Genomic DNA, 26564 nt, shown 5'->3' with positions numbered 1-26564 from the left:
CACAAGCACAAATAGGTGAGTACACATTTTTCAATTGCGACCACACTCTCACAGTCAACTCAACAAATTAGCAACATATTGCACCTGTGTTTTAACCACGGAGACTTTAATTATGTTTTTTTTTCTTGTTTACAGGTAAGAGCCGAGCGGCAGTGGTGCCACCTGTCTGGTCCTCAGAGAACTACTCTCCCATCTGGCGCTGGCAGCCTCGTGACGCAATAGCTAAGTATCCCCTGGAATAGAAGAAAATGGGTGAAGCAAACCGTCCTCTCACCTTTTCCGTCGCATTTGTAACGTTTTCCACCAATTCGTTGCAAATACGACGGATTAGTAAAAGTTAAACCACTGAAATATTGACGTTTGATATGACTCGGCCTCGATAGGTTAAGTGGGTTGGTAGGGTTTGTACGTTTGTGGTAAGGTAAAATTTGCATTTTATATGAAAACGGAAACCAAACATTAGTTTTACCTATATGCCCTGGCTACAAACCTTTCCACGATATATAATCATTTCAGTTTGAAGTAATATCGTGTTTTATTTCAGTACGCCATGTTCCCGTGAGCGCCCTCGGCACCACCTCTGTTTTTGGTGTGTGTTTTTTCTGTCCAGTATTTCAAAAGTACAGCAGCATTGTTAGTTTCATAGTTCTTTGTTACTGTAATTGTTTGTGTATTTAATAATGTTAGAGTTAGCCAGTCCTTATGAAGCAAGAATTGGGCTGCATTGTTTTTAATACGAGTAGAGGAACGGATGACCTCTGACTCCTGTTAGTAGCGATCATTACCTTAACCAAGGCATCGTAAGCCTCTCCCCACTAGTTTTCCCTGGAACACGACCCGTCTAATGTCTTACAACCAGGTACCGATTACTGCTGAGTGAAGAGCGGCGTAGAATTAAATATTTGCTCCCAGGCAATCCTCCCTGGCCAGGATACGAGCTCAGATCCAGCTATTGGCGAAGTGCGATACGAATGTTTTAAAGGTTAGCAAATAATGATTGAAGGAATGTTTTTTTTTCAGGGATATTCCTGCGCGGGCCCTAAGCCTCTGGTTGCCCCACTAAGTGTTGCTTGTTTGTGTTTTACTTGGGCAGAGTATGAGTATATATGACTCGTATGGTCGCTTCAGTAAGATTTTGTCCCATTTGTTTAACAACTGCTCTGTTGAATCTAAGTTGAAATCTTAATGGGTTTGTAACTGTGCACTGTGTTAGATAATGTTCCAGTGGTCTGTTGTGGCTGTAACTGTGCACTGTGTTAGATAATGTTCCAGTGGTCTGTTGTGGCTGTAACTGTGCACTGTGTTAGATAATGTTCCAGTGGTCTGTTGTGGCTGTAACTGTGCACTGTGTTAGATAATGTTCCAGTGGTCTGTTGTGGCTGTAACTGTGCACTGTGTTAGATAATGTTCCAGTGGTCTATCGGGCATTTCTCCAGTGCTGACATATTTGGTGGTGTACAGTCACCTGTGGTCTGAAACACTCGAGCTGTTGTAGCGAGGGTGTAACAGATGCGGTGAAGACAGGTGTGTGGTGGTGGAAGCTGCGAAGGTGACAGAAAAAAAATGGTATTTTAGGAAATCCGAAGTGAGAGAGAATTTGCGCATTAGAATAAAGCCATTGTGACGCGAACAGAGCTTCGCTTTTTGGCCCCCCTCTCGTGATTGTTTTGGGTTCACATTCCAATTTACATGTATATTTATCTTCTCTCTTCTTCCTGTATTTTTCATTCTTTTTCTGCGTTCCATTTTCTCTTCATTTTCAGAAAATAATGTTTTCAGGAGATTGTTGCCGAGAATACTTAGTTATACCGTAGTGACAACTTGTAAACAGAGAATGTTGATTAGAATGTGCGCAGGTAACACTTAAGTGATGTTCAGCTCTACAAATATAGTTGTCGTGGAATTAGTCAATGTGTTTAAGAGAAGAGTTTAATCGTCTCCCGTAGTACAGGTCATTTCATATTAGACTCACAATCTGGGATCCCGTGTTCGATTCCCTGGCGGGACGGAAATGTTTGGGCATCCTTTCACCTATTCACCTTGCTGGCTAAGTGGCTTTGGCACTGAGCTGCCAGGGGCAGGGTTCTCTGGCAGCTCAGGTTCGAATGTTGGAGAGGTCACCGGAGTGGAAAATAGGAGCTCTATGGAGCTAACTACGACTACCAACAGTGAGAGAGGGTTCCACAGACACACAACTGGTACCCAACTGGGACATTCAACCTCTGGATTTCCAGTCAGTTGAGGCGGACACCCTCGTCCCCGACCCTCGGGAAACTCCCAGCAATTAAGACTTGAGTCTGTATCACGGTTCATAAAAGACAAGAGCTAGCATCCACAGGAAGAACATTTGTGTGGTGAGGACAGGAATGAGCGCCCCAGTCACACATACAATGCCAGGGGGAGCCGAGAGTACCCTGACCCAGCCACCCACCCTCGGCCATATAACTCAGCTGCTGGTGAAAGGATGGTTGGGATCGCGTCTCGTACGCAATTGCGTGGATGAAACTGGTGCGTCAGATTTCAATTGTTCGCGGGTCTTTAAGCGCAAGATGTTGCGAGTAGGCAAGGTTAGTGGAGGCGTGTGTCTTCTCTGTTTGTTCCTCAGCTCTGGAGGAAGAGCTCAGCACTGAGTGAGGATGGTGTAAGAAATATCAGTATCAATGGAACCAATCGGGTGGCTGGGAGAGATTTAGTCACCCCCCCCCCCCGCCCGCCAGTATTTCTCCCCTTCAATTTTGTTTTTGTTGCTCTTCACAAAGTCTTCAGGATAACGGTCTTCAAAGATGGCTGCCGTTCGCCAGGAGTTGAACGCCGGCCCGGAAACTTCCTACATGTACACACCTAGTTGTGCTCACCTAGTTGTGCTTTCGGGGGTTGAGCTTTGGCTCTTTGGTCCCGCTTCTCACCTGTCAATCAACTGATATACAGATTCCTGAGCCTACTGGCCTCTATCATGCCTACATTTGAAACTGTGTATGGAGTCAGCCTCCACCACATCACTGCCTAATGCATTCCATTTGTTAACTATTCTGACACTGGAAAAAAATTCTTTCTAATGTCTCTGTGGCTCATATGGGTACAAAGTTTCCACCTGTGTCCTCTTGTTCGTGTCCCACCCGTGCTAAAGAGTTTGTCTTTGTCCACCCTGTCAATTTCCCTGAGAATTATGTAGGTGGTTATCAAGTCTCCCCTTACTCTTCTGTTTTCCAGGGATGTGAGGTTCAGCTCCTTTAGTCTTTCCTCGTAGCTCATACCTCTTAGTTCCGGGACGAGTCTGGTGGCATACCGCTGAGATCTTCTGACATGTGTAATTTTATCTGTACAGAAAACCCACAGTTGAAGTTTTCTTATGAAAAGCATATATATTAGGAAATTATTTATATTATAAGGTTGTATAAATATCAAATGAGAAATGGTTGGGCACGTTTCCTTCACCTAGGGGCTCATTTCACCTAGCTGTAAATAGGTACCCGGGAGTTAGGCAGCTGTCGTGGGGTTACATCCTGGGGAGTGCCAGTAGCTGGCAATATATATATATATATATATATATATATATATATATATATATATATATATATATATATATATATATATATATATATATATATATATATATATATATATATATATATACCCTCTTCACCCTCTGCGTTATGCGTGGTTTCCTCCGAGGCTATGGGTCCCCCTTCTTCCAGCTAGAGGTGGTACTTCCTTCCATTATATATTTAAATATATATATATATTTATATATATATATATATATATATATATATATATATATATATATATATATATATATATATATATATATATATATATATGCGAACAAGCTTGAATGAGTCCCAAGCCAATATGCAACTGACAACTCCACACCCCCGAAGGATTCGAACTCAGACAGCCAGGAGCACTATGCAGCATGACGTACCTGGTTCCTTAATCACTCGACCACCGTGACTGTACAAAAGTCATTGGTAGCCGAGGCTATATCCCCAACGACCCGACAGCACTCAGAAACGCTTAATGGCTGCAGGGAATGTTGAACGACTGCAGAAAACGTTTAACGACTGCAGAGAACGTTTAACGACTGCAGGAAACGTTTAACGACTGCAGGGAACGTTTAACGACTACAGGGAACGTTTAACGACTACAGGGAACGTTTAACGACTACAGGGAACGTTTAACGACTGCAGGGAGTGTTGAACGACTATAAGGATATTTTGGTATGTGCCTGGGCGCACCTGGTAGACCCGCTCCTAGCACACCTGTCTTTAATTACTGAAAATGCTGAATTATTCTTACATTAGAATGAAAATACACGTTTGTTACAACCCAATTATGCGGCAGGTTTGTACAAGCAGAACAAGCGACTACAGCTTAAAGCGCCAGTCTAGCAACCTGTCCAACCCCACCTTGTTTACCTTTGCAATGAGTCCCTCCCTCTCCTAATTGTCATTTGCATACAGGTTGGGGGGGGGGGAGGAGGCGTGGGTCCGCTCTCCCGGCTCACCGTGACGAAGAAGGTCGCCGCCTCTCTCGTCGTCTTGGGTACTTTATGGCCAAGCTAAATTGAATTTTAAATTTAATTTCACGCGTGAGCTTGGTCTGTGGTAGCAGTCATCAGCGTCCGTGAGCGAGGAGGGTGTCCTCTAGCAGCTCCTCCTCCTCCTCCTCCTCCAAGCCTTCACCCTCTCCCTACCTACACCAGGCTTTTCCTGCTGGTTCCTGTCCCCCCTTCTGCTGCTCCTGGTACTCCTGCTGCTGGTTCTGGTGGTTCTACTGCTGTTTGCTGTTGCTTCTGTTGCCGTTTATGGTGCTGTTTCTGTTGGCTTCATATGGTGAATTGTGGGGGGGGGGGGGGGGGGGGAAGAAAGCGTGTTGGCACAGGCTGTCAAGCTTGTGGGAAGGGCGGCACTGGCTATCAAGCTGAGGGGAAAGGGGAGGGGCTGTAGATACTGGCTGTCAAGCTTGGGAGAAGAGCGGCACTGGCTGTCAAGCTTGGGAGAAGAGCGGCACTGGCTGTCAAGCTTGGGAGAAGAGCGGCACTGGCTGTCAAGCTTGGGAGAAGAGCGGCACTGGCTGTCAAGCTTGGGGTAACGGGAGAGGAGGGAAAGCGTTTAAAATGCAGAATGCCAAGCATTTAAGGTGAGGAGCATGTTGATAGGGAGGGAGGGAGGGAGGGAGGCTGGTGCAAGTAGGATGGAAATAAAGGAGGAGAGGTGGAGAGACAGGCTGCTAACTAGGGTCAAAGGCATAGAGCCAAATGGGACGAGAAGCGATAATAATTACTACGAAGCAAGAATAGAGAGATAGAGCAAGAATGTCCTGACAGTTGTGACCACATGAGTGGACGACTGAGAGTTGTGACCACATGAGTGGACGACTGAGAGTTGTGACCACATGAGTAGACAAGCAAGCAGACAGACAAGCAAGCAGACAGGTAAGCAAGTAGAGAAGCAAGTCGGCAAGCAAAGAGGACACGAGGTCCGGCTGCTTGGGTCTTGAGAGCGAATGGAGAATAATTTTTTTTTGGGGGGGGGAGAGAGAGAGAGAGAGAGAGAGAGAGAGAGAGAGAGAGAGAGAGAGAGAGAGAGAGAGAGAGAGAGAGAGAAAGAGGGGGGGGGGGAGGGGGTAGAGCTAGGACTGGGGCAGCTGTCAAGGCACCAATGTCTAGCTCACTGGGTCAGGAAGCCCTCCCTCCCCCACAATTCTCACTAAAGCGGAAACTGCAGGTCTTAAGAAACTGTAGCAAATACAGTCATAACTCGACATTAATACCACCACCACCCGGAGGCCTCGTTACCCCCGCGAGTAAACTACCTAACAGCCAGGTGCTTGAGCCCACCACAGTTGTGAGAGTTTCTAATTACCTGCAGGTGTTCCGGTGTCCTCTCTCTCCCTCTCCTCCTCACCTCAGGCCATCACAACCTGTCTGATTTTAAATGAATTTAGATTTTGTTCGTTGTTGTGGTGTACGTTTCTAGGGCGAGAATAATGTTGTTTATACTCATGAAGTTGTGTTTAGGGCGGTTGAACTTTAGCTTTTGGGTCCCGTCTTAGTCTTTAGCGCTTGAGCTCTGTCTCGACCTTTAGCCTACCGGTGTAGCTGTTCAAGAAGGCGTTGTGTTCCTTCATATCATCTGATGAACTGGTGTACAGTTTGTCTCCACTACTTCACTACACTAACAAACACATCAATAAACACAGGGAACAAGGAATGGGATAACATGTCATACAATGCAGAGAACGCCACAACAGTTGCCTGAAACATACCACCCAGCCCACACACACATGAAACAAAAGTGGCGTTTCGGTCTATCCTTATGGGCCAAAATGGACCGAAGCGTTGTCACTTTCATTTATATGTGCGGGTTGGGTTAATTGTTTCAACTAGTTGTTGTGACTTGTTCTCTGTATTGCCTTATTGTCAGCCTTCTGTTAACTGCACACAGTTTTATAACATTGCACTTGCTGGAGATAATTACTAGTAGCCACTTGGTAATCATACTTTTCCTTCATGTAGATTACTGCACTCTTCACCCATCTTAACCTTGTATAATGTGTCTCAGTGACACCGTAGCTAGGAAGGCGTATAAGCCTTCTGGTGAACTGTACACGTGTCCTGGGGGTGACCGCCCCCCACACCCCCGGGTGGTTGCGTCTCACCCCTGGCCACTCCTCTCACTGTCACTCTTGGTTTTCTATCGTGTCGGTACTCCCTTATCTGCTTTCCAAGCTGTCGTCCAGACCCAGTTGTAAATTCATAATTGTGCTGTTCTAAGGATATACTTACGAAATATAATAAACATTCATAATCTATAATAAATACACAATAGTATTCTACATATACGCAACATGCAGGTATACCACTGTTACTGAAATTACGCTCTTATATCTTAAATACAGTAAGACTAATATTACAGTATTCATAGCAATATGAGCCGTAGTATCTCCACGTGAATTTGACCCTTATATCCAGAGGACAATGGGACTAAATTCTCATCTCAGCAAACGACATTAAACGGAGAAATTTGGAGGACATTAGATGCTTATATAAGACATTAAGACTTAGCAGCCAATAGGAACGACAGCAACGGTGCTGTGTTAGTTACACTCACACTCTTATGTCATCCCAGCAATGGGGCTAATATTGCGTGTTCAGCGGCCCACAGTATGGACTCGTGTTTGATTGGTTTTGAGAGACTTGGTCGATGTAACCGTAGTGTTGGGTGTGGGGGTCGAGCAGCTGGGTGTGGGGGTCGGGTAGCCGGGTGTGGGGGTCGGGTAGCCGGGTGTGGGGGTCGAGCAGCCGGGTGTGGGGGTCGAGCAGCCGGGTGTGGGGGTCGGGTAGCCGGGTGTGGGGGTCGGGTAGCCGGGTGTGGGGGTCGGGTAGCCGGGTGTGGGGGTCGAGCAGCTGGGTGTGGGGGTCGGGTAGTCGGGTGTGGGGGTCGAGCAGCCGGGTGTGGGGGTCGGGTAGCCGGGTGTGGGGTCGAGCAGCCGGGTGTGGGGGTCGAGCAGCCGGGTGTGGGGGTCGAGCAGCCGGGTGTGGGGGTCGGATAGCCGGGTGTGGGGTCGAGCAGCCGGGTGTGGGGTCGAGCAGCCGGGTGTGGGGTCGAGCAGCCGGGTGTGGGGTCGAGCAGCCGGGTGTGGGGTCGAGCAGCCGGGTGTGGGGGTCGGGCAACCGGGTGTTGGGGTCGAGCAGCCGGGTGTGGGGTCGAGCAGCCGGGTGTGGGGTCGAGCAGCCGGGTGTGGGGGTCGGGCAGCCGGGTGTGGGGTCGAGCAGCCGGGTGTGGGGTCGAGCAGCCGGGTGTGGGGTCGAGCAGCCGGGTGTGGGGGTCGGGCAGCCGGGTGTGGGGTCGAGCAGCCGGGTGTGGGGTCAAGCAGCCGGGTGTGGGGTCGAGCAGCCGGGTGTGGGGTCAGGCAGCTGGGTGTGGGGTCGAGCAGCCTGGAATGGGGTCGGGCAGCTGGGTGTGGGGTCAGGCAGGTGGGTGTGAGGTCAGGCAGCTGGGTGTGGGGTCGAGCAGCCTGGAATGGGGTCGGGCAGCTGGGTGTGGGGTCAGGCAGGTGGGTGTGGGGTCAGGCAGGTGGGTGTGGGGTCACCCTCTGCAAGGCGGCGTGGAGGGGCTGGTGACTCACTTGACCGGACGTCTGAAGCTTGACAGCATCTTGTGGGGGCGCTGTTGACCCAGCCTCGGCTCTCGTCTTGGCCTTGAGCCACCCGGCTGTCCAAGCCATTGATTGGCCCTTTCCTAACTGCTGGGTGACAGTCAACGCCTCGTACCGTTGGGCTTCCACGAAGCGGACAGCTTCATTACGAATGTTCCCGTGTCCGGTGGAGGGAGATAAAGATGGTTGTCTCAGATACTCTGATTCTCCGTCTCTCCTCTTCCTAATTTCTCTGTTGTTTCCTCACTTTCCCATCCTTTCCTTTTACCTTCTTAATCGACCATAGCCGCCACCACCCCCACTCTCCAGTCCTCTCCCGCCCCCACTCTCCAGTCCTCTCCCACCAGTAATCATCATTTACCGTACCAATGAGCCTCGGTACTTGTAGCAACACCCGACCTATCCTGATCCTCAGGTAAGCGCTGTTGGCATTATTCCCTCATTTCTGTCATCATCCAGATCATCTCCGGGACCTCATTTCCTCTCATTTCCGGGTTGGGGGGGATGGCGGCTGTGAGGGGAGAGTGAGGTGACTGTAGGGATGCTGGCTACGAGGTAGGAATGAAGGTTGCTGGGGGTTCGATCCCCCAGGCCTCGCTGGAGGAGCTCCCGACCGGTTCAAAGGCTCCCAGAACCTGACAATTTACATAAATTTGCATACATAACACGAGAGGAGACGCACAGACAGACGATACTTGCATGTCTGTCTGTCATCGTTCATTGTTTTGTGACGGGCAGAAGTATGACAGGGAAGGCTAATGGGGCCCTTGGCTGGCAGCTAATGGGGGGGAAGAGGTCAAGGGAGGTTAACGAGGGGGCATGACAACGCGATGATGAAGATTTTGTATGTCAAGGATGTTATGAGAATGTCATTGTGTTTAACGCAGGGTATATCAAAGGGTTAATGAGGCGTTAGTCAGGGGTTAATGGGCAGCATGTCTTATTGGTCCTAGTTAAACATCATTGAGGATCTGTCTTTCTTGTCTGAGGGAGATTTGTGTTTAGAACACCTTCGTTGATCCTAAGTGTCGTCTGCGGCAGCCTTCGTTAATCGCAAGTGTCGTCTGCGGCAGCCTTCGTTAATCGCAAGTGTCGTCTGCGGCAGCCTTCGTTAATCGCAAGTGTCGTCTGCGACAGCCTTCGTTAATCGCAAGTGTCGTCTGCGGCAGCCTTCGTTAATCGCAAGTGTCGTCTGCGACAGCCTTCGTTAATCGCAAGTGTCGTCTGCGGCAGCCTTCGTTAATCGCAAGTGTCGTCTGCGGCAGCCTTCGTTAATCGCAAGTGTCGTCTGCGGAAGCCTTCGTTAATCGCAAGTGTCGTCTGCGGCAGCCTTCGTTAATCGCAAGTGTCGTCTGCGGAAGCCTTCGTTAATCGCAAGTGTCGTCTGCGGCAGCCTTCGTTAATCGCAAGTGTCGTCTGCGGAAGCCTTCGTTAATCGCAAGTGTCGTCTGCGGAAGCCTTCGTTAATCGCAAGAGTCGTCTGCGGCAGCCTTCGTTAATCGCAAGTGTCGTCTGCGGCAGTCTTCGTTAATCGCAAGAGTCGTCTGCGGCAGTCTTCGTTAATCGCAAGTGTCGTCTGCGGCAGTCTTCGTTAATCGCAAGTGTCGTCTGCGGCAGCCTTCGTTAATCGCAAGTGTCGTCTGCGACAGCCTTCGTTAATCGCAAGTGCCGTCTGCGGCAGCCTTCGTTAATCGCAAGTGTCGTCTGCGGCAGCCTTCGTTAATCGTAAATGCAGGAGGGAAAATATCGGGAGGAGGAAGTACTAATAATACAAACTTGGCAACTTATTATTATGCTTCCCCTTCCGGCCACTAGATGGCCGCTCTCCCCCCCCCCCCCCCACCCCCACCCCCTCCCTCTTTTTTCCTTCCTTCCTCCATTATTTTCTTCCCCATTTTCTTTCTCCTTCGCGGGATGCTAGAAGCAGAAGAAAAGCAAAGGGCACACAGGAATACTGGACTAGACGCGCCGAGACAGACAGAAATGTAATGTAATTTAAAGAATTTCCACACAAACTTGAGGAAAGAAATCCATCATGGCGGCGGCTGTCTCACACACACAGTAACGTGAACATCTGAACATTTACACAGACGGGAAGACAGTGGCCACGACAAACCTCAAACACCGTTTACGTAAGAATAAAAAATGTTATATTACTTTTGTTTATTATAAATGAGTGCAATGTAGAGACCTGCCACCGGATACATTCCCCACAACCAATGGTGTCATCGTCTGTTTTTTTTTTTTTGTATTTATCTTGCTGCGTCTTGGTGCTATTTTTTTAAGATTCAAGAACACACAGAAACAAGTAGTTTGGTGACCACTGACGGCGTATAATTGGCATGGTAACTGGTTCACAGTCTCTGCTAAACGAGTGTTAATTGGAAAAGTCTTGATAGTACTCGAATAGATCTTCATGCTACAACGGATACATTGAGATAGTTCACTCTACGACACTATTGGCCATATGAAGCAGCTCCTATATATATGTGTACACTCAAACTCTTTCTTTTATGTCTAACCTACGCCGGAAACAATTCATCGATCCCACGTCGAGCATGTTACCAGGTAATTTGTTTCACAAATCAACAAAATATTTCCATAACTGTATTACAAAGTAGATGTAGAGTGTTGCCGAGTTGGCAGACAGTCCAGACACGCTTGGAACCACACTGGAGCCACACTGGAGCCACACTGGGGACACGCTTGGAGCCACACTGGAGCCACACTGGGGACACGCTTGGAGCCACACTTGGAGCCACACTTGGAGCCACACTTGGAGCCACACTTGAGACACCAGTGACGCGTGTTGTATTAAGTGGACTTAGTGGCCAGACGAGAGGTTGTAGGACCGTCGCCACCCGGCTGACTATGGCCTCTCCGAGCTGTGTCGTCAGCGCCATTATCATTCCCTGGAGGAGAATTGTTGCTATTGTTACGTCTCTACATGGTAATGTACTGGGGCAGGACGCCTGCCTCGTACACTGGGGCAGGGCGTCTGCCTCGTACACTGGGGCAGGATGCCTGCCTCGTACACTGGGGCAGGACGCCTGCCTCGTACACTGGGGCAGGGCGCCTGCCTCGTACACTGAGGCAGGGTGCCTGCCTCGTACACTGAGGCAGGGCGCCTGCCTCGTACACTGGGGCAGGGCGCCTGCCTCGTACACTGGGGCAGGGTGCCTGCCTCGTACACTGGGGCAGGACGCCTGCCTCGTACACTGGGGCAGGGCGCCTGCCTCGTACACTGAGGCAGGGTGCCTGCCTCGTACACTGAGGCAGGGCGCCTGCCTCGTACACTGAGGCATGCGTCCTCGCTTGCTCTTAAGATGTTAGAAATGGAGAAAAGTTCAACTTACGAAGTTCGTTATGGCCTTTATGTTTATTTTGCCGCCTCAGCTGGGATTCTCTCGACCAGCGGAAGGCAGCGTCAGAAAACAGTAAGGATTACAGTCAATAGATGGCATTATTGACCTCATTCTTTTTGTTTAACTTGCAAAATATTAGTGCCTAAATTCTACGTGTCTCTCTATCAGTGTTAGTAGTCTACACAGTGTCAGTATGACATTATAACACTAGAAGGGCAATTTTGTTGTGCATAATTTACCAATGTGTTACGAAGATGCAGACCTGGTATAGCTGTCGTCCTCTGCCTGGCCACCTTCAGGCTCCAGAGGCTGAACCCCAGACAACCATCTGCACTGACAGAGAAATAGTTCCTCCGCCCCCTCTTATTTACCGAAGAGAAAACCTGAAAGTGAAGAGATAAAAAGGTGGAAAATAGAGAGAGAGAGAGAGAGAGAGAGAGAGAGAGAGAGAGAGAGAGAGAGAGAGAGAGAGAGAGAGAGAGAGAGAGAGAGAGAGAGAGAGAGAGAGAGGGGGGGGGGGGGGGGACGTTTACAGCTCTCCCAGGAGTGGGGGTTGATTGATCGTGTGTTGTAATCAGCGGCGACACCCGACGATCACCGGCTGATCCCTCGTTGATCACCCAGCACCAGTCTCGGGCAGCCGACCTCAACAATGATTCCTCTGAGCGGTTAAGTCACGGAGGATCGCTCAAGGGGCGGGTGGGGGGTGGTGGGGGGGGGGGGTTGAGACGACGAGTGGGCGAGGTAGAGCAGGTGTAGAGTGGGTGGTGGGGGCTAACGACATGTTGGGGAGTGAGGGAGAAGCGATGGGATTGTGTGGGAGTAATGGGGAAAATAAGGAGAGTCTCTGGGGTGTTTCATGGGAGCTGATAGCCAGAGGAGGATGGGAGCGCTGGGACGATCTGGACGGCTGGGGGAGAGGAAATTGAAGGTGGGATTTGTTGGGGGAGGAAAGGTGGGTTCGGTCCCCTCCCCCCCGGCATGTCCCCCTGAAAGAGGGGACCATGTGGGTGTGTACAGTTGGGGTGGGGAGGGGAGGTAATAATCAGGAGAAAGTGCTGAGTCTGAATAGCTATATAGCACTCGCAAGCGATTCGAGGGCAAGGGGCTCGCGTGTGGTGACGGAGGGAGGAAACCGTGACCAATCACTAGCACCATCGGGGATCGAACCCCGCAAAAACAAGCGAGATCGTCCTTCGACACTGAATACCTTGGACAGGAAAGGTATGAATGGTTGAGGCGCCATGGTGTTAAGAGTAGAGTGCAAGAGGGCCCGGGACCCGCGGTGATAGGCACCCACCACCTGAACAGGCCCAAAAAAACTGCCCCCCCTCTCTCTCTCTCCCTCTCTCGCTCTCTCTTTCTCTTTCTCTCTCTCTCTCTCTCTCTCTCTCTCTCTCTCTCTCTCGCTCTCTCTTTACCAGAGTTTCAAAACAATTTCATAACTCAGGAAAACGGCTTACATTTTATCAAGCTTATAAGCTTCTGGTGTGTGTGTGTGTGTGTGTGTGTGTGTGTGTGTGTGTGTGTGTGTGTGTGTGTGTGTGTATGTGTGTGTGTGTGTGTGTGTGTGTGTGTGTGTGTGTGTGTGTGTGTGTGTGTGTGTGTGTGTGTGTGTGTGTGTGTCTCTGTGTGTGTGTGTGCGCGCGTGCGCGTGCGTGTGCGTATGTGTGTACGCACGCACGCACGCGCGTGTGTGAGTGTTGGGGAGTTGTATTCCTCCATGGCTCAGTTTGTTTTGGAAGAGCCGTTTGAGTGAAGTCACCGCCATAGCAGCATGTATAACACCCACCAATAGGAAGAAAACCCGCTGGGTGTTCATACACTCACTTGAGGGGTCAGTATGACCCCTCAAGTGTCATTCTTACATCATCTTATCTTGTCCCGACAAGACGAGACGCAGTCTCGCAAGGAACCCATCTCCAAGAGACGCACTAGACCGCCTATAGTTACTATGGCTGATGTATTCAAAGAATTTTCAACACTCATTTCCCGGGCTCGGAGCCTAGCTCGACCCTTGCAAGCACATCTAGGTGAGTACACATGGTGAGCCAGACTACCTGACCTCTCACGGTGTTCCAGAGAACTTTTTAGGCACCTCCGAAGGCTATCTGATCAACCAGGCTGTGATTCTTATGTCAGGCGGCGTCTAACACCATGCTCGATGAGACCGCCAACCAGGCGGCCTGGTTGGAGACCTGGCTTCTTCTCCTCGACATTTCTCCGCACCCTCCTCTTCCCCCTCTAATATTTCTTCAAGCGTGACACTGGGGCCAACTCCGACCAGTCTATGACACTCCCGTACTCTCCATGATTCATCTTATAAAGTTGAGTGAGGCTAGCCCCGAGCATCTGGCCTGCAGCCTCTGCCTAACAGACATGCTCTTGTATAAAGATATATTGAAAGAGTGTTAGAAGGAAAGAAGCAGAAGAGAAAAAAGTGAATTAATAGGAGAGGAGAGCTTGAAGAGAGGAAGACATAGAAAGTAAAGTAGATGAAAGACGTGGAGGGTAAGAGGGTGAAAATGGAAGGTGCAAGAAGAGCAGTAGAGAGGGTGGGAGAGGAGAGGAGAGGGAGTAATGTGAAGGTGGTCAGAGGGAGAGGGAGGGGCGAGACTGGAAAAGAATGCCTCTCCTGGCACCCCCAAAGTTAATATAGGGCAGGACGGTAGATCCCTGAATTGATGATGGTGGATCATTTAGATGACCTGCTCAGAGGCCCAGCTGGCCTCCGGGGGGAAGGGGGAAGGTGGGAGAGGATTGTGGGAGTCATTGGGACAGGTGACACGGAAGAGTGTGGGAGGGGTGGTGAGGGAGGCAGAAGGTCAGGCTGGGGAGAAGGGGAGTAATGAACATTTGTATTTGTATATAATTTATTCTGTTGGGTGGTTGTTGTTGATTGCTGGCTGGTTGTTGGTAGTTGGTGATGGTTCCTGGCTGGTGGTTGGTAGTTGATGGTTACTGGCTGCTGATTGGTTGTTGGAAGTTGCTGGCTGTAGAGTCGTAGACCTTTCATGTTGACACTTTTTTCTAAATGAGTTAATACTACTCCAAGGCCTAGTCTCGTTACTGGCATACCTAGGCCTAGTCTCCTTACTGGCATACCTAGGCCTAGTCGTTATAGTGGCGCTCCTAGTGCACCATCCATGTTGTCCTGGGAGCTACACACCCCAGGACAACATGGATTTTGAGCGGGAAGATCCTGTCTGTCACAGTTACTCAACCACTATGACAAAATCACAAAAAGCTTTAGAAAAAAAGCAAAATGCAGATGTTGTACACACAGGCTTTGCAAAGGCATTCGACAAATGTGACCATGGAGTGATAGCACACAAAATGAGGTTAATGGAAATAACTGGTAAAGTACGACGGTGGATACTCAATTTCCTGTCGAACAGAACACGAGTGTAACAGTCAATCAAATAAAACGTGCAATTAAAAGCTCTGTACCTCAGGGTACAGTCCTTGCACCACTGCTTTTTTTTATTCTCATATCAGATATAGACAAATATACGTCACAGCTTCGTATCAACCTTTGCAGACGAGACAAAAATCAGTATGAAAATTACATCTGCTGAAGGCATTGAAAAACTACAAGCAGATATTAATAAAGTTTCGATTGGGCAGCAGAAAATAACATGATGTTTAACAGTGATAAATTCCAAGTACTCAGGTATGATAAAAATGAGGACCTTAAACATGATACAGGGTACAAAACACAATCAAATCTGCCCATAGTAGGAAGGCAACATGTTAATGATTTGGGAATAATGATGTCTGATGACCTAACGTTTAGGGAGCATAACCAAGCAAATATTGCGTCAGCCAGAAAAATGATAGGATGGATTACGTGAACTTTCAAATCCATGTATCCCATCACCATGGTTGTACTATTCAAATCACTTGTGCTGTCCCGACTTGAGTACTGTTCAGTACTCACCCGTTCAGAGCAGGAGAGATTGCTGAAGTAGAGGGAATACAGAGAATATATACGGCATACATAGACGCGATAAAGCACCATAATTATTGGAATCGTCCCAAAGCTCTCCAAATGTACTCACTAGAAAGCAGACGAGAGAGTGAGAGATCAAATAATATACACGTGGAAAATACTGGAGGGCCAGGTTCCAAATCTACACAGTAAAATAACAACATACTGGAGTGAACGAAATGAAAGAAAATGCAGAATAGAACCAGTGAAGAGCAGGGGTGTCATAGGCACAATCAGAGAACACTGCATAAACATCAGAGGTCCTCGGTTGCTCAACATCCTCCCAGCGAGTACAAGAAATATTGACGGAGTAAATAAAATCAGGGGAAAGCGCCATGCCATTATGACTATATAGCACTTGGAAGGGATCACGATAAGGATCTGAGTAAATAAAATCAGGAAATATTGCCGGAGCAGCCGTGAACATTTTCAAGAGAAAATTAGATTATTTTCTAAATGAAGTGCCGAATCAACCGGGCTGAGGTGGGTATGTGCGCCCTGCGGGCCGCTCCAAGCAACAGCCTGATGGACCAAGCTCTCACAAGTCAAGTCTGGCCTTAGGTTGGGCTTGGGAAGTAGAAGAACTCTCAGAATCCCATCAAGCAGGTATCCTAGGCCAATCATCGTTGGTTCCATTCTCCTGCTAAATCTGTTCTGCAGAGTAGGAAAAGGGAGAAATAATAAGTGAGAAGAAAATGAGGAAGGGGAAGGAAGGGAGAAGAGCGGAAGTGAGGGAAATGGAAAGCCTAGACAAATAAAAATAAAATAAAAGAAAGAAAGAAAAACTAAAGGCAAACTTTTAAAAGCATTTGTTGGGTTTTGTAAAGTTAAGGAATTTTGGCGTTTTGTTTACCTTGTATATGGCACTGTAAGAGGAGGGGGAGGCACCGGTGCCTCGGTAGCTGTGGCACTCCCACCCACGAGTGCCGGCTCTCGTGGGACCCAATACCCGGCAATATTATAAAGTCATAGTAATACCACACATCTTCCTACACACAAAAATTACGCAACTTTTTCTATTTTTGTCAGGTCAGGTTAGGCTAGCCTAGCCTAGCCTAGGCTGGGCTGGGTTCGATTTATTTTGTGGTGGGGGGGGGGGGATTAGTTTCATCGCACGACCATCGTTCGGAAATAATAGGTAAATACCTGAATGTGTAAACACAAATTATCACTCGTGTGGGGAGACTCGAGTCCCTCACCTGAGTACATGAATTTTTGTTATGTCATTTTTTTCCGATTTCTTATTTTTGACATTTCTCCCTGATTTATCTGATTATTTCTCTCTTCAGTCACTGTTCTGTGGTTTCTCTTTTTTTACACCTCTTATTTATCCCATTTTCACCACTTGTTCATTTATTGTCTCTCTTATTCTCTCTTGGATCTGTTATTCTATTATTCCTGCTTTCGTACTCGTTCATTTCGTTCCTCCTTCCTCTCTTCTTCTCTCCCAGTTGCTTATCATGTCTGCGATTAATTCTCTCTTCAGTTCCTTTTAACCTTATTTGTTCCACGACTTTTGTCTTTTTCTCCTCTTCCCTGACTTCATCCCGACTTTTGCTTTCTTCCTCCATTTCTTCCCTCCACACTATCCCCCCTCGACACTATCCCTTCCCCTCAGCACCATCCCTCGCCCTCCACACCATCCCCACCCCCCAACCATCCCTCGCCCTCCACACCATCCCCACCCCCACACCATCCCTCGCCCTCCACACCATCCCCCCCCATCCCTCGCCCTCCACACCATCCCTTCCCCCCTCAACACCATCCCTCGCCCTCCACAACATCTCTAACCCTCATCATTAGCTTTAAATTATATAAACTCACCATTTGTTTCCCTCTTTTCCTATTTGCTGTCTCTTAGTTCTCCAGTTGATCACATCTCTCACTTCCCTTTCCAATCGTTTCTCCTGCTCCCAATTTACCAATTTTCTCCTGCCCCCAATTCATCCATATTCTCCTGCTGCCCATTACAGGTGGCGGGCCAGTCGGTGGACGAAGACTTCACACCCAACATAGAGGCGTCGTGTAAGGCCGGGTACATGATCATCAACGTCTACGTCAAGAACCACGAGTACAGAGGTGAGTGTGCGTGGGGGAGTGGTCGAGGCTTGGAGGTAGGTTAAAGAAGCAGAGTGAGGAGGAGAAGGGATGTAGGGATCGCGGGGATTTTGTTCGTGTGTGGGAATCTGGGAATAATGACGTCTGAACATAGCATAGCTGAGCACAACACAGCCAGCCAGCCAGCCAGCCAGCCAGCTAGCCAGCCAGCCAGCCAGCTAGCCAGCCAGCCAGCCAGCCAGCCAGCTAGCCAGCTTCCTCTTCCTCGAAGAAGGCACCGACACTTGACTGAAAACTGAAGCTGGCCGCATTACCGAACCTCGTGTGTGTTCACTGGTTGTGACAGCCGCCAGATAACTCACTGTGGCTTTTATCCCTTCTTCCCATCCCCCTTCATCCTGTTATCTCCCTTCTCTACTCCCTCTCTTCTACTCTGTTATCTCCCTTCTGTGCTCGTTCCCTCCTCTATCCCCTCGCTTGCACTTATCCTGTTTCCCCTCCCTCTCCTCCTACACCATTCTTACCACGTCCCCTTTGATGCCCCTCTCCGTTTCTTATGCCAGCGAGAAAATGGGTCTTTTCGAGATGGCGGAAAGGGAAATGGGGAGAGGGAGAGAGTTTTGTATTTAAAGAAAGACCGACTGATCTCTTAGATAGACACCTATCTACTCTCCTCTAAGCGATTCATAGCTGTTGTCACCTATCCTTCGTCTCCACTCTGGTTATACTACGTAAACGTTGTATCACTCGCTCAGCTTCTCGCACACTTCCTCGTCAGTTTCTGTGAGAATGCTGACCTGTCCCTTCACCCTTCAGTGTGTGTGTGTGTGTGTGTGTGTGTGTGTGTGTGTGTGTGTGTGTGTGTGTGTGTGTGTGTGTGTGTGTGTGTGTGTACTTTTCGGATGGTTTGAATGTTAGAACGTATCTCTCTATTTCTCCAATAATATCACCATTCTCCAAGTAATGACCTCGCTGTTCTTCAGTTAATGGCTTCACCTTCCTCCAGCCACTTAACGAATCTCTCTCATGGTAATAACCTCAACTTTATCCATCTAATGACCTAACCTTTCGCCAGCTAAAGGCCTCAATATTAGTCGGCAAGTTGTCTAACCTTTCTTCAACTACTGACGTCACGCGCTAGTGACGTCATCTTTCTGAACGTTGTGACGTCATTGTCCCCTGAGATCAATGTTCATCCCTCCCCCATACAGGGCTGGGGGGGACACCTGAAGTGTCATCCATATGACATGAATGAGGGAGTGAGTTTCCCAGCACCTTTGGAACACCTTAGTGGTAGACACGCAAATCACGATAGCGTGATGTATCAAATTTATTATCTGAGAACGTCTGGGATCATTCTGGACATAAGTTCGAACCCTCATCACGGCCCTTGTGGATTTATACACCTTAGTGGTGTTCCAAGGAAGGAGTAACGCCTCCGTTGGTATCAGTTAGGAACTTGTGATAACTTATTGTGAGCATCCATGATGCGGTTGGTAGGACAATGGTCGCGTACTTCTTAGGGCCCCAGTTCCAATCTCAGATGATCCAAGTGAGTGAAAATTTGTAAACAAGATCGAAAATATACCAATAACGTACCGAAACCCGAAATGAACATAGTGAAAGGTCGTGTGACTGGCTTGAACAGTGAGGAGACAGGCTCCAAACTTTATGCACTCCAGTATTTATGCATTCTTGTATATCAGAACTTAAAAATAAAAAAAGGCCTTTTTTTGCAACTCATATATATATATATATATATATATATATATATATATATATATATATATATATATATATATATATATATTATATATATATATATATATATATATATATATATATATATATATATATATATATATATATATATATATATATATATATATGCAGAATAACCACATATGAAAAATAGAAAATGCTTAACGCGTTTTCGGCTAATTCGCCTTCATCAGAGCAAAGTAGAATGAAGATAAGTTTGCTGATCAGACCTTTATATCCGCCTGGGCAGATCACCTGACCACCAAAAATAAGTGGAGGAAAGGAATTATAAGAAAGAAGGTAACTGCAGAAGGCCTATTGGCCCATACAAGGCAGCTCCTTTTAATATCTCCAAGTGCCATACGTGTTTAAATGATTGCTATATTGTTTTGACGTGCTATATTGAGGCTTAAATAGGGATCCAACTTGTACATACCGGGGCTCACATTAAGGCTGTTGTTACAATGTTTGATCAGAGCAGACTCGATCACGTTTCGTTCAACAAAATCCTTACTTTTAACAATACATTTTGCCCCTGTGAAGTCGATAGAATGATTACATAAACTGGAATATGTGGATTACATAAACTGGAATATTTTTCATATGTGGTTATTCTGCATACTTGGATCAGTGTTTTTGTGATCATTGTTGCATATATATATATATATATATATATATATATATATATATATATATATATATATATATATATATATATATATATATATATATATTATATTATATATATATATATATATATATATATATATATATATTATATTATATATATTATATATTATATATATTATATATATATATATATATATATATACATATATATATAAATATATATATATATATATATATATATATATATATATATATATATATATATATATATATATATATATAATGTCTAACCTACGCTTGAAACAAGCCATCGATCCCCGTCTGTTATGTTAGCTAGTAAATTGTTCATTAGATGAACAACCGTTTCCAGACCAGTATTTATCCAGGATTTTCCTGAAACTAAACTAATCCAATGTGTACCCCATTGTTTAGTGTACCATTTGGTGTTGATATATTTGTTTTAATAGCCATAGTGCCAGGTCATAGTCATAGTGCCAGGTCATAGTCATAGTGCCAGGTCATAGTCATAGTGCCAGGTCATAGTCATAGTGCCAGGTCATAGTCATAGTGCCAGGTCATAGTCATAGTGCCAGGTCATAGTCATAGTGCCAGGTCATAGTGCCAGGACATAGTCATAGTGCCAGGACATAGTCATAGTGCCAGGTCATAGTCATAGTGCCAGGTCATAGTCATAGTGCCAGGTCATAGCCATAGTGCCAGGTCATAGTCATAGTGCCAGGTCATAGTCATAGTGCCAGGTCATAGTCATAGTGCCAGGTCACAGTCATAGTGCCAGGACACTGACGGCCTCCCGCCCTCGCCCGCAGGTGCGGTCCACTCCCGGGACTTCCGCAAGCCCGAGTGCATGGCCATAGGCGACGGCTCCAACCACGTCACCCTCCGCCTGCCTCTCATCACCGACAAGAACGACCCCTCCTACTGCGGCGTCAGGGTCAACAAGGTAGGTCACCCTCAAGCTCACCCTCAAGCTCACCCTCAAGGTCACCCTCAAGCTCACCCTTAAGCTCACCCTCCAGGTCACCCTCCAGGTCACCCTCCAGGTCACCTTCAAGGCCACCCTCCAGGTCCAGCCTCGTCCTCAACAAGTCCATTCGGGGTCATTTAGTTTTTGTTTCTAAATCGCGTTGATTAATTGTGGCTTTTGTTATTCAGGATTCTTGCTCTTCTGTGACGTGAGTCGGTATGAGCCGGGTACTCGCTCCGGGTCCTGGTCGAGTGTGCGGGGGGGGGGGGGGGACGAACCGGGGCATCAAGTATCTTGGAACAATTCTTGAGGCCGTACATTGGGATCGAAATGATATCCTTGTGTGTGTCTTATAGGCGCTTATATCCAACCTGGGTTCTTATTTTCAGGGGGAGAGTGAGACGGACGTGTCTGGGGTTTGTAAATAACTTGAGATGTATAACGTAATTCGAGGCGAACGATGGTTTCGGGCACAGTTTCCTCACACTGTTATCTTCTTATCTTGTTGTAAGTGAGAAATAATGTAACAGTGAAAGCTAGATTATGACCTTCCCCAGGATGCAGCCCACAACAGTTGCCTAACTCCTAGGTATCTAGTTACTACTAGGTGAACTGAGGCATCAGGTGAAAGGAAATGTTCCCAATCATTTGTGTCCGGCTCATTAGACTAAACCCGAATCTCTTCATTGTAAGCCGAGTACTCATCTAGTTATGCTTGCGGGGGTTGAGCTTCGGCTCTTTGTAGCTCTTTATATGTAGATCATATCTACACTTGAAACTGTGTATGGAGTCAGCCTCCACCACATCATTGCCTAATGCATTATGTTAACTACTCTGACACTGAAAAAGGTTTTTTTAATGCCCCTGTGGCTCATTTGGGTACCAAGTTGTCTCTTGTGTTCTCTAGTGCGTGTGTTGACTGTGTTAGATAAACTATCTATTTTATCAATTCCTCTGAGACCATTTTAATAAGTGTTCCGAGCGTTAATATTGAGCCAGGTGCCTTAAGCCAGAGTGTACAGATGTTACTGTGCACGAAGCTGACTTTGAGGGTTTGAAGAAGAATGATGTTTTTGAACGTTAGGAAACAGGAATAAAGGGAAGATCACTGTAGTGGCGCTGAGATTGTGCAAGTTGTTCGCTCAGTCAAGCGAAGCTTCTTTTGGGCTGGCCAGTTGAACAATAGGCGACCCCAAGGTCACATATCCAGTTGATGTCTAGACTCAGCGGTGCTTAACCTACCCGACCAAAAGACGTGCATATCAAGACCTTTATGCCACACACCCACACACACACACACACCCACACACACACACACACACACACACACACACACACACACACACACACACACACACACACACACACACACACACACCCACACCCACCCCCACCCACACACACACACACACAAATGGAATGCATTAGGCAGTGATGTGGTGGAGGCTCACTCCATACACAGTTTCAAGTGTAGATATGATAGAGCCTAACAGGCTCAGAAATCTGTACACCAGTTGATTGACAGTTGAGAGGCGGGACCAAAGAGCCAGATCTCAACCCCCGCAAGCACAAATAGGTGAGTACACACACACACACGAAAGAGAGAGAGAGAGAGAGAGAGAGAGAGAGAGAGAGAGAGAGAGAGAGAGAGAGAGAGAGAGAGAGAGAGAGAGAGAGAGAAATGGAAGTATAAGCCTGAGCAATCGACGAAAATTTTTCTGAGAAAATAGTGTCGTCTGCCATATAACTGCGGCCATCGTTTTCTGTGATGGGTGGATTTCCTGTTGTTGAAGAGGACCTCTGCGATGGGTCCTGATCTCCCTGATGCAGCCTCCCATGTCTTCCCTCCCTCCCTCCCTCCCTCCCTCCATCACATCCTCCCTCCCTTCCACCCTCCCTCCCTTCCTCCCTCCCTCTTTCCCCCTCCCTCCCTACACTTGTTTAATATCGCTTGAATATAAAGTGATATTCAGTGACCTCCAATTTAATTAAACTAAAATTAATTACCAAGTGGCTCTTATAAATTATTCTTAGGTTGTTGTTTCTCCCCCCCCCCACCATACTCATATTATATATATATATATATATATATATATATATATATATATATATATAGAGAGAGAGAGAGAGAGAGAGAGAGAGAGAGAGAGAGAGAGAGAGAGAGAGAGAGAGAGAGAGAGAGAGAGAGAGAGAGAGAGAGAGAGAGAGAGAGAGAGCCCACCAGAAGTGACACACAATGTGGGAAGTCATTCATATTACCAAACATACAAGGCTTGAAACCAAAATCAAGAAATAAAGTTAAGTTCATAAATGGCCTCCTAATAGAATCGAACTCAATATTTGGTGCATTTACAGAAACCCACACACAAGACCACATGGATAGTGAAATCTGGATTCCGAATTATAATCTATATAGATGTGACAGAGTAATTAGGTCAAGTGGAGGAGTAGGTCTGTATATTAAAGAGGAGCTGGCATGCACAGAGCTCCTGAACTCGTCCAATGAGGTGGTAGAGGTACTTGGAATCAAGGTAGAAAATATGGATCTACTTATTATTTTAATATACAAACCGCCAGATGCAACAGTTGAGGAATTCACTGAACAGATCCACAAAATAGAGAATATCCTTGATAACCCAGCAAACCCAGTACCAGATATCATCTTCCTTGGAGACTTCAATCTACCCAGTTTAAAATGGAGAATAGTAAACAATAACATTATAGCAGGAAATCAACCTGGAAATAACCAATCACAGGTCAGAGAACTACTGAGATTCTGTGACAAATTCTCGCTCAGTCAGCTGATTACAGAACCAACTAGGAACGAAAACACGCTGGACCTGATATTCACGAACAATGAGGAGCTAATCAGAGACATTACTGTCTCAGACACTACGTACTCGGACCACGAGTTCATTGAAGTGCAAACTAACATTAATAACGGTAGTAGGCCCAAGAGAAACAACAGGCTAGAAGGGTTATTCAATAAATTCAATTTTAATAATAAAAGGATAGACTTCAAGGAGTGCCGGACCAACCGGGCTGTGATGGGTATGTGGGCCTGCGGGCCGCTCCAAGCAACAGCCTGGTGGACCAAAGTCTCACAAGTCAAGTCTGGCCTCGGGCCGGGCTTGGGGAGTAGAAGAACTCCCAGAACCCCATCAACCAGGTATCATGTATATATATATATATATATATATATATATATATATATATATATATATATATATATATATATATATATATTATATATATATATATATATATATTATATATATATATATATATATATATATATATATATATTATATATATATATATATATATATATATATATATATATATATATATATATATATATATATATATATATATATATATATATATATATATACCAGCTTCTCGGTGTATATACAGGGAGAGTTTTAAGCCAGGATTATGTTCTGAACTTGAGTGTACTTAGTGGTGGGTCAGGAAGCTATTGTGGCGGCTTTGATAACTTTCCAGGGATTAGTAACTCTTAAGCCTAATGTCACACGAGTCCCAGTACCCACCCTCACTACCCACCCTCACTACCCACCCTCACTACCCACCCTCACCCTCACTACCCACCCTCACTACCCACCCTCACCCTTACTACCCACCCTCACTACCCACCCTCACCCTTACTACCCACCCTCACTACCCACCCTCACTACCCACCCTCACTACCCACCCTCACCCTTACTACCCACCCTCACTACCCACCCTCACTACCCACTCTCACTCTCTGCCCAACTCTAGTGTCTGTGCAAAGACACTGGTAGAGGCTACTGTGTAAGCAGAGGAGCCGCTGTATAAGTGGAGGAGCCGCTGTATAAGTGGAGGAGCCACTGTGTAAGTGGAGGAGCCACTGTGTAAGCAGAGGAGCCGCTGTATAAGTGGAGGAGCCACTGTGTAAGTGGAGGAGCCACTGTGTAAGTGGAGGAGCCACTGTGTAAGTGGAGGAGCCACTGTGTAATTGGAGGAGCCACTTTGTAAGTGGAGGAGCCACTGTGTAAGTGGAGGAGCCACTGTGTAAGTGGAGGAGCCACTGTGTAAGTGGAGGAGCCACTGTGTAAGTGGAGGAGCCACTGTGTAAGTGGAGGAGCCACTGTGTAATTGGAGGAGCCACTTTGTAAGTGGAGGAGCCACGTTGTAAGTGGAGGAGCCACTGTGTAAGTGGAGGAGCCACTGTGTAATTGGAGGAGCCACTTTGTAAGTGGAGGAGCCACTGTGTAAGTGGAGGAGCCACTGTGTAAGTGGAGGAGCCACTGTGTAAGTGGAGGAGCCACTGTGTAATTGGAGGAGCCACTTTGTAAGTGGAGGAGCCACGTTGAAAGTGGAGGAGCCACTGTGTAAGTGGAGGAGCCACTGTGTAAGTGGAGGCTACTGTGTAAGTGGAGGCCATGTGGACAGGTGACACCCTTGAGCCCTCCATGTGGACACACTGCCCCCGGTAACAAGGTCATTCTCCCCAACATTGCACCATTGAATAACCAGGCATTAGACCCTTAATATCTGCCGGTCCGTGGCACCTGGGTGTCACCCAGTGCCTTAACCCTCACTCGTGTACTGGACGACATTGCTCTATTACATCAACAGTTTACCTGTACCTGTATTTACCTGTAGTTTCGAGAATTCTGCTATTTACATGCCCAGATATAACCAGCCATCCTGCTATATTGGGCTGTTAGTACTGGAAACCTTATAAATTGGGTTAGTTTACAGGTAGGAAAGACCTGGGGTAAACTGGGTCGTTGATCGCATTACGGGGAATCGCTAGATTGTTTCAAGCGTAGGTTAGACGTGTATGTGAAGGAGTTGTGGAAGATATAAAGAGGAGCTGCCTCGTATGGGCTAATTGCCTTTCTGCAGTTTCATGGTCTTATTCCCCCTTACGAGCTGTAGTGAGGCAACTGTTATCTTTACAGATATCAACTAATGAACCTTTGTTGTGCTCTTAGTATAAATGTGTATAGTAACCTGAAAATTATATATATGTATTAAACTACTAATTTGAGTCGGGCTAAGTGTCATTTTGTATAAATAGATACTAATCCATACTAATCCATCAGTCAATTTTAAAGAATAGAGCACAACTCAAACCTGTGGACGAGGTGTTCGAATCGCATAGTTCATCAGTGCGCCAGGAGGGCAACAGGGAGGGGTTGTTGTTGTTGAACTAGGTAATTTACCCGTTACAACCGACGGTTATACTCCCAGAATTGAACCCCAGTTCACTTAGTATACAATCCCCTGTTCAGTGAATACGGTCCCTTGTTCAATACTTACAATCCGCTGTTCACCTCACACAATCCTAAGTTCACTGAACATAATTGCCCTTCAATACACTTCCCCTGTTCAGTGTATACAAGCCTCTGTTCAATGTTATATAGATATAGCCAAATAGATTTGTGTTTTATTTTGATATTTACAATTCCCTGTTGTCACAACTCACAACGATGCTGTTATGAGTTTCTAGTTAGCAGACAACGAATAAAGTGAACGGTATACTACACTTAAACCACAACAACTCGATATATATATGCTTGAGAAAATATTGTAGCTATAGAATGGGATCGAACCCACG

General features: G+C 46.7%; 1 protein-coding gene across 1 annotated transcript in view; it reads left to right on the top strand.

Moving 5' to 3' along the window:
• LOC123762598 (uncharacterized) overlaps positions 1-26564 on the top strand; it is a 304281-nt gene that overhangs the window by 195067 nt on the left and 82650 nt on the right. Inside the window, exons 2-3 of the mRNA XM_045749201.2 lie at positions 17493-17598; positions 20796-20929. Coding sequence (XP_045605157.1) covers positions 17493-17598; positions 20796-20929 — 240 coding nt within the window. The remainder of the gene's footprint in view (positions 1-17492; positions 17599-20795; positions 20930-26564) is intronic.

Source organism: Procambarus clarkii, chromosome 27, assembly GCF_040958095.1.
Source record: "Procambarus clarkii isolate CNS0578487 chromosome 27, FALCON_Pclarkii_2.0, whole genome shotgun sequence".
NCBI lineage: Eukaryota > Metazoa > Arthropoda > Malacostraca > Decapoda > Cambaridae > Procambarus > Procambarus clarkii.
This window is presented reverse-complemented; position numbering and strand designations above follow the sequence as displayed.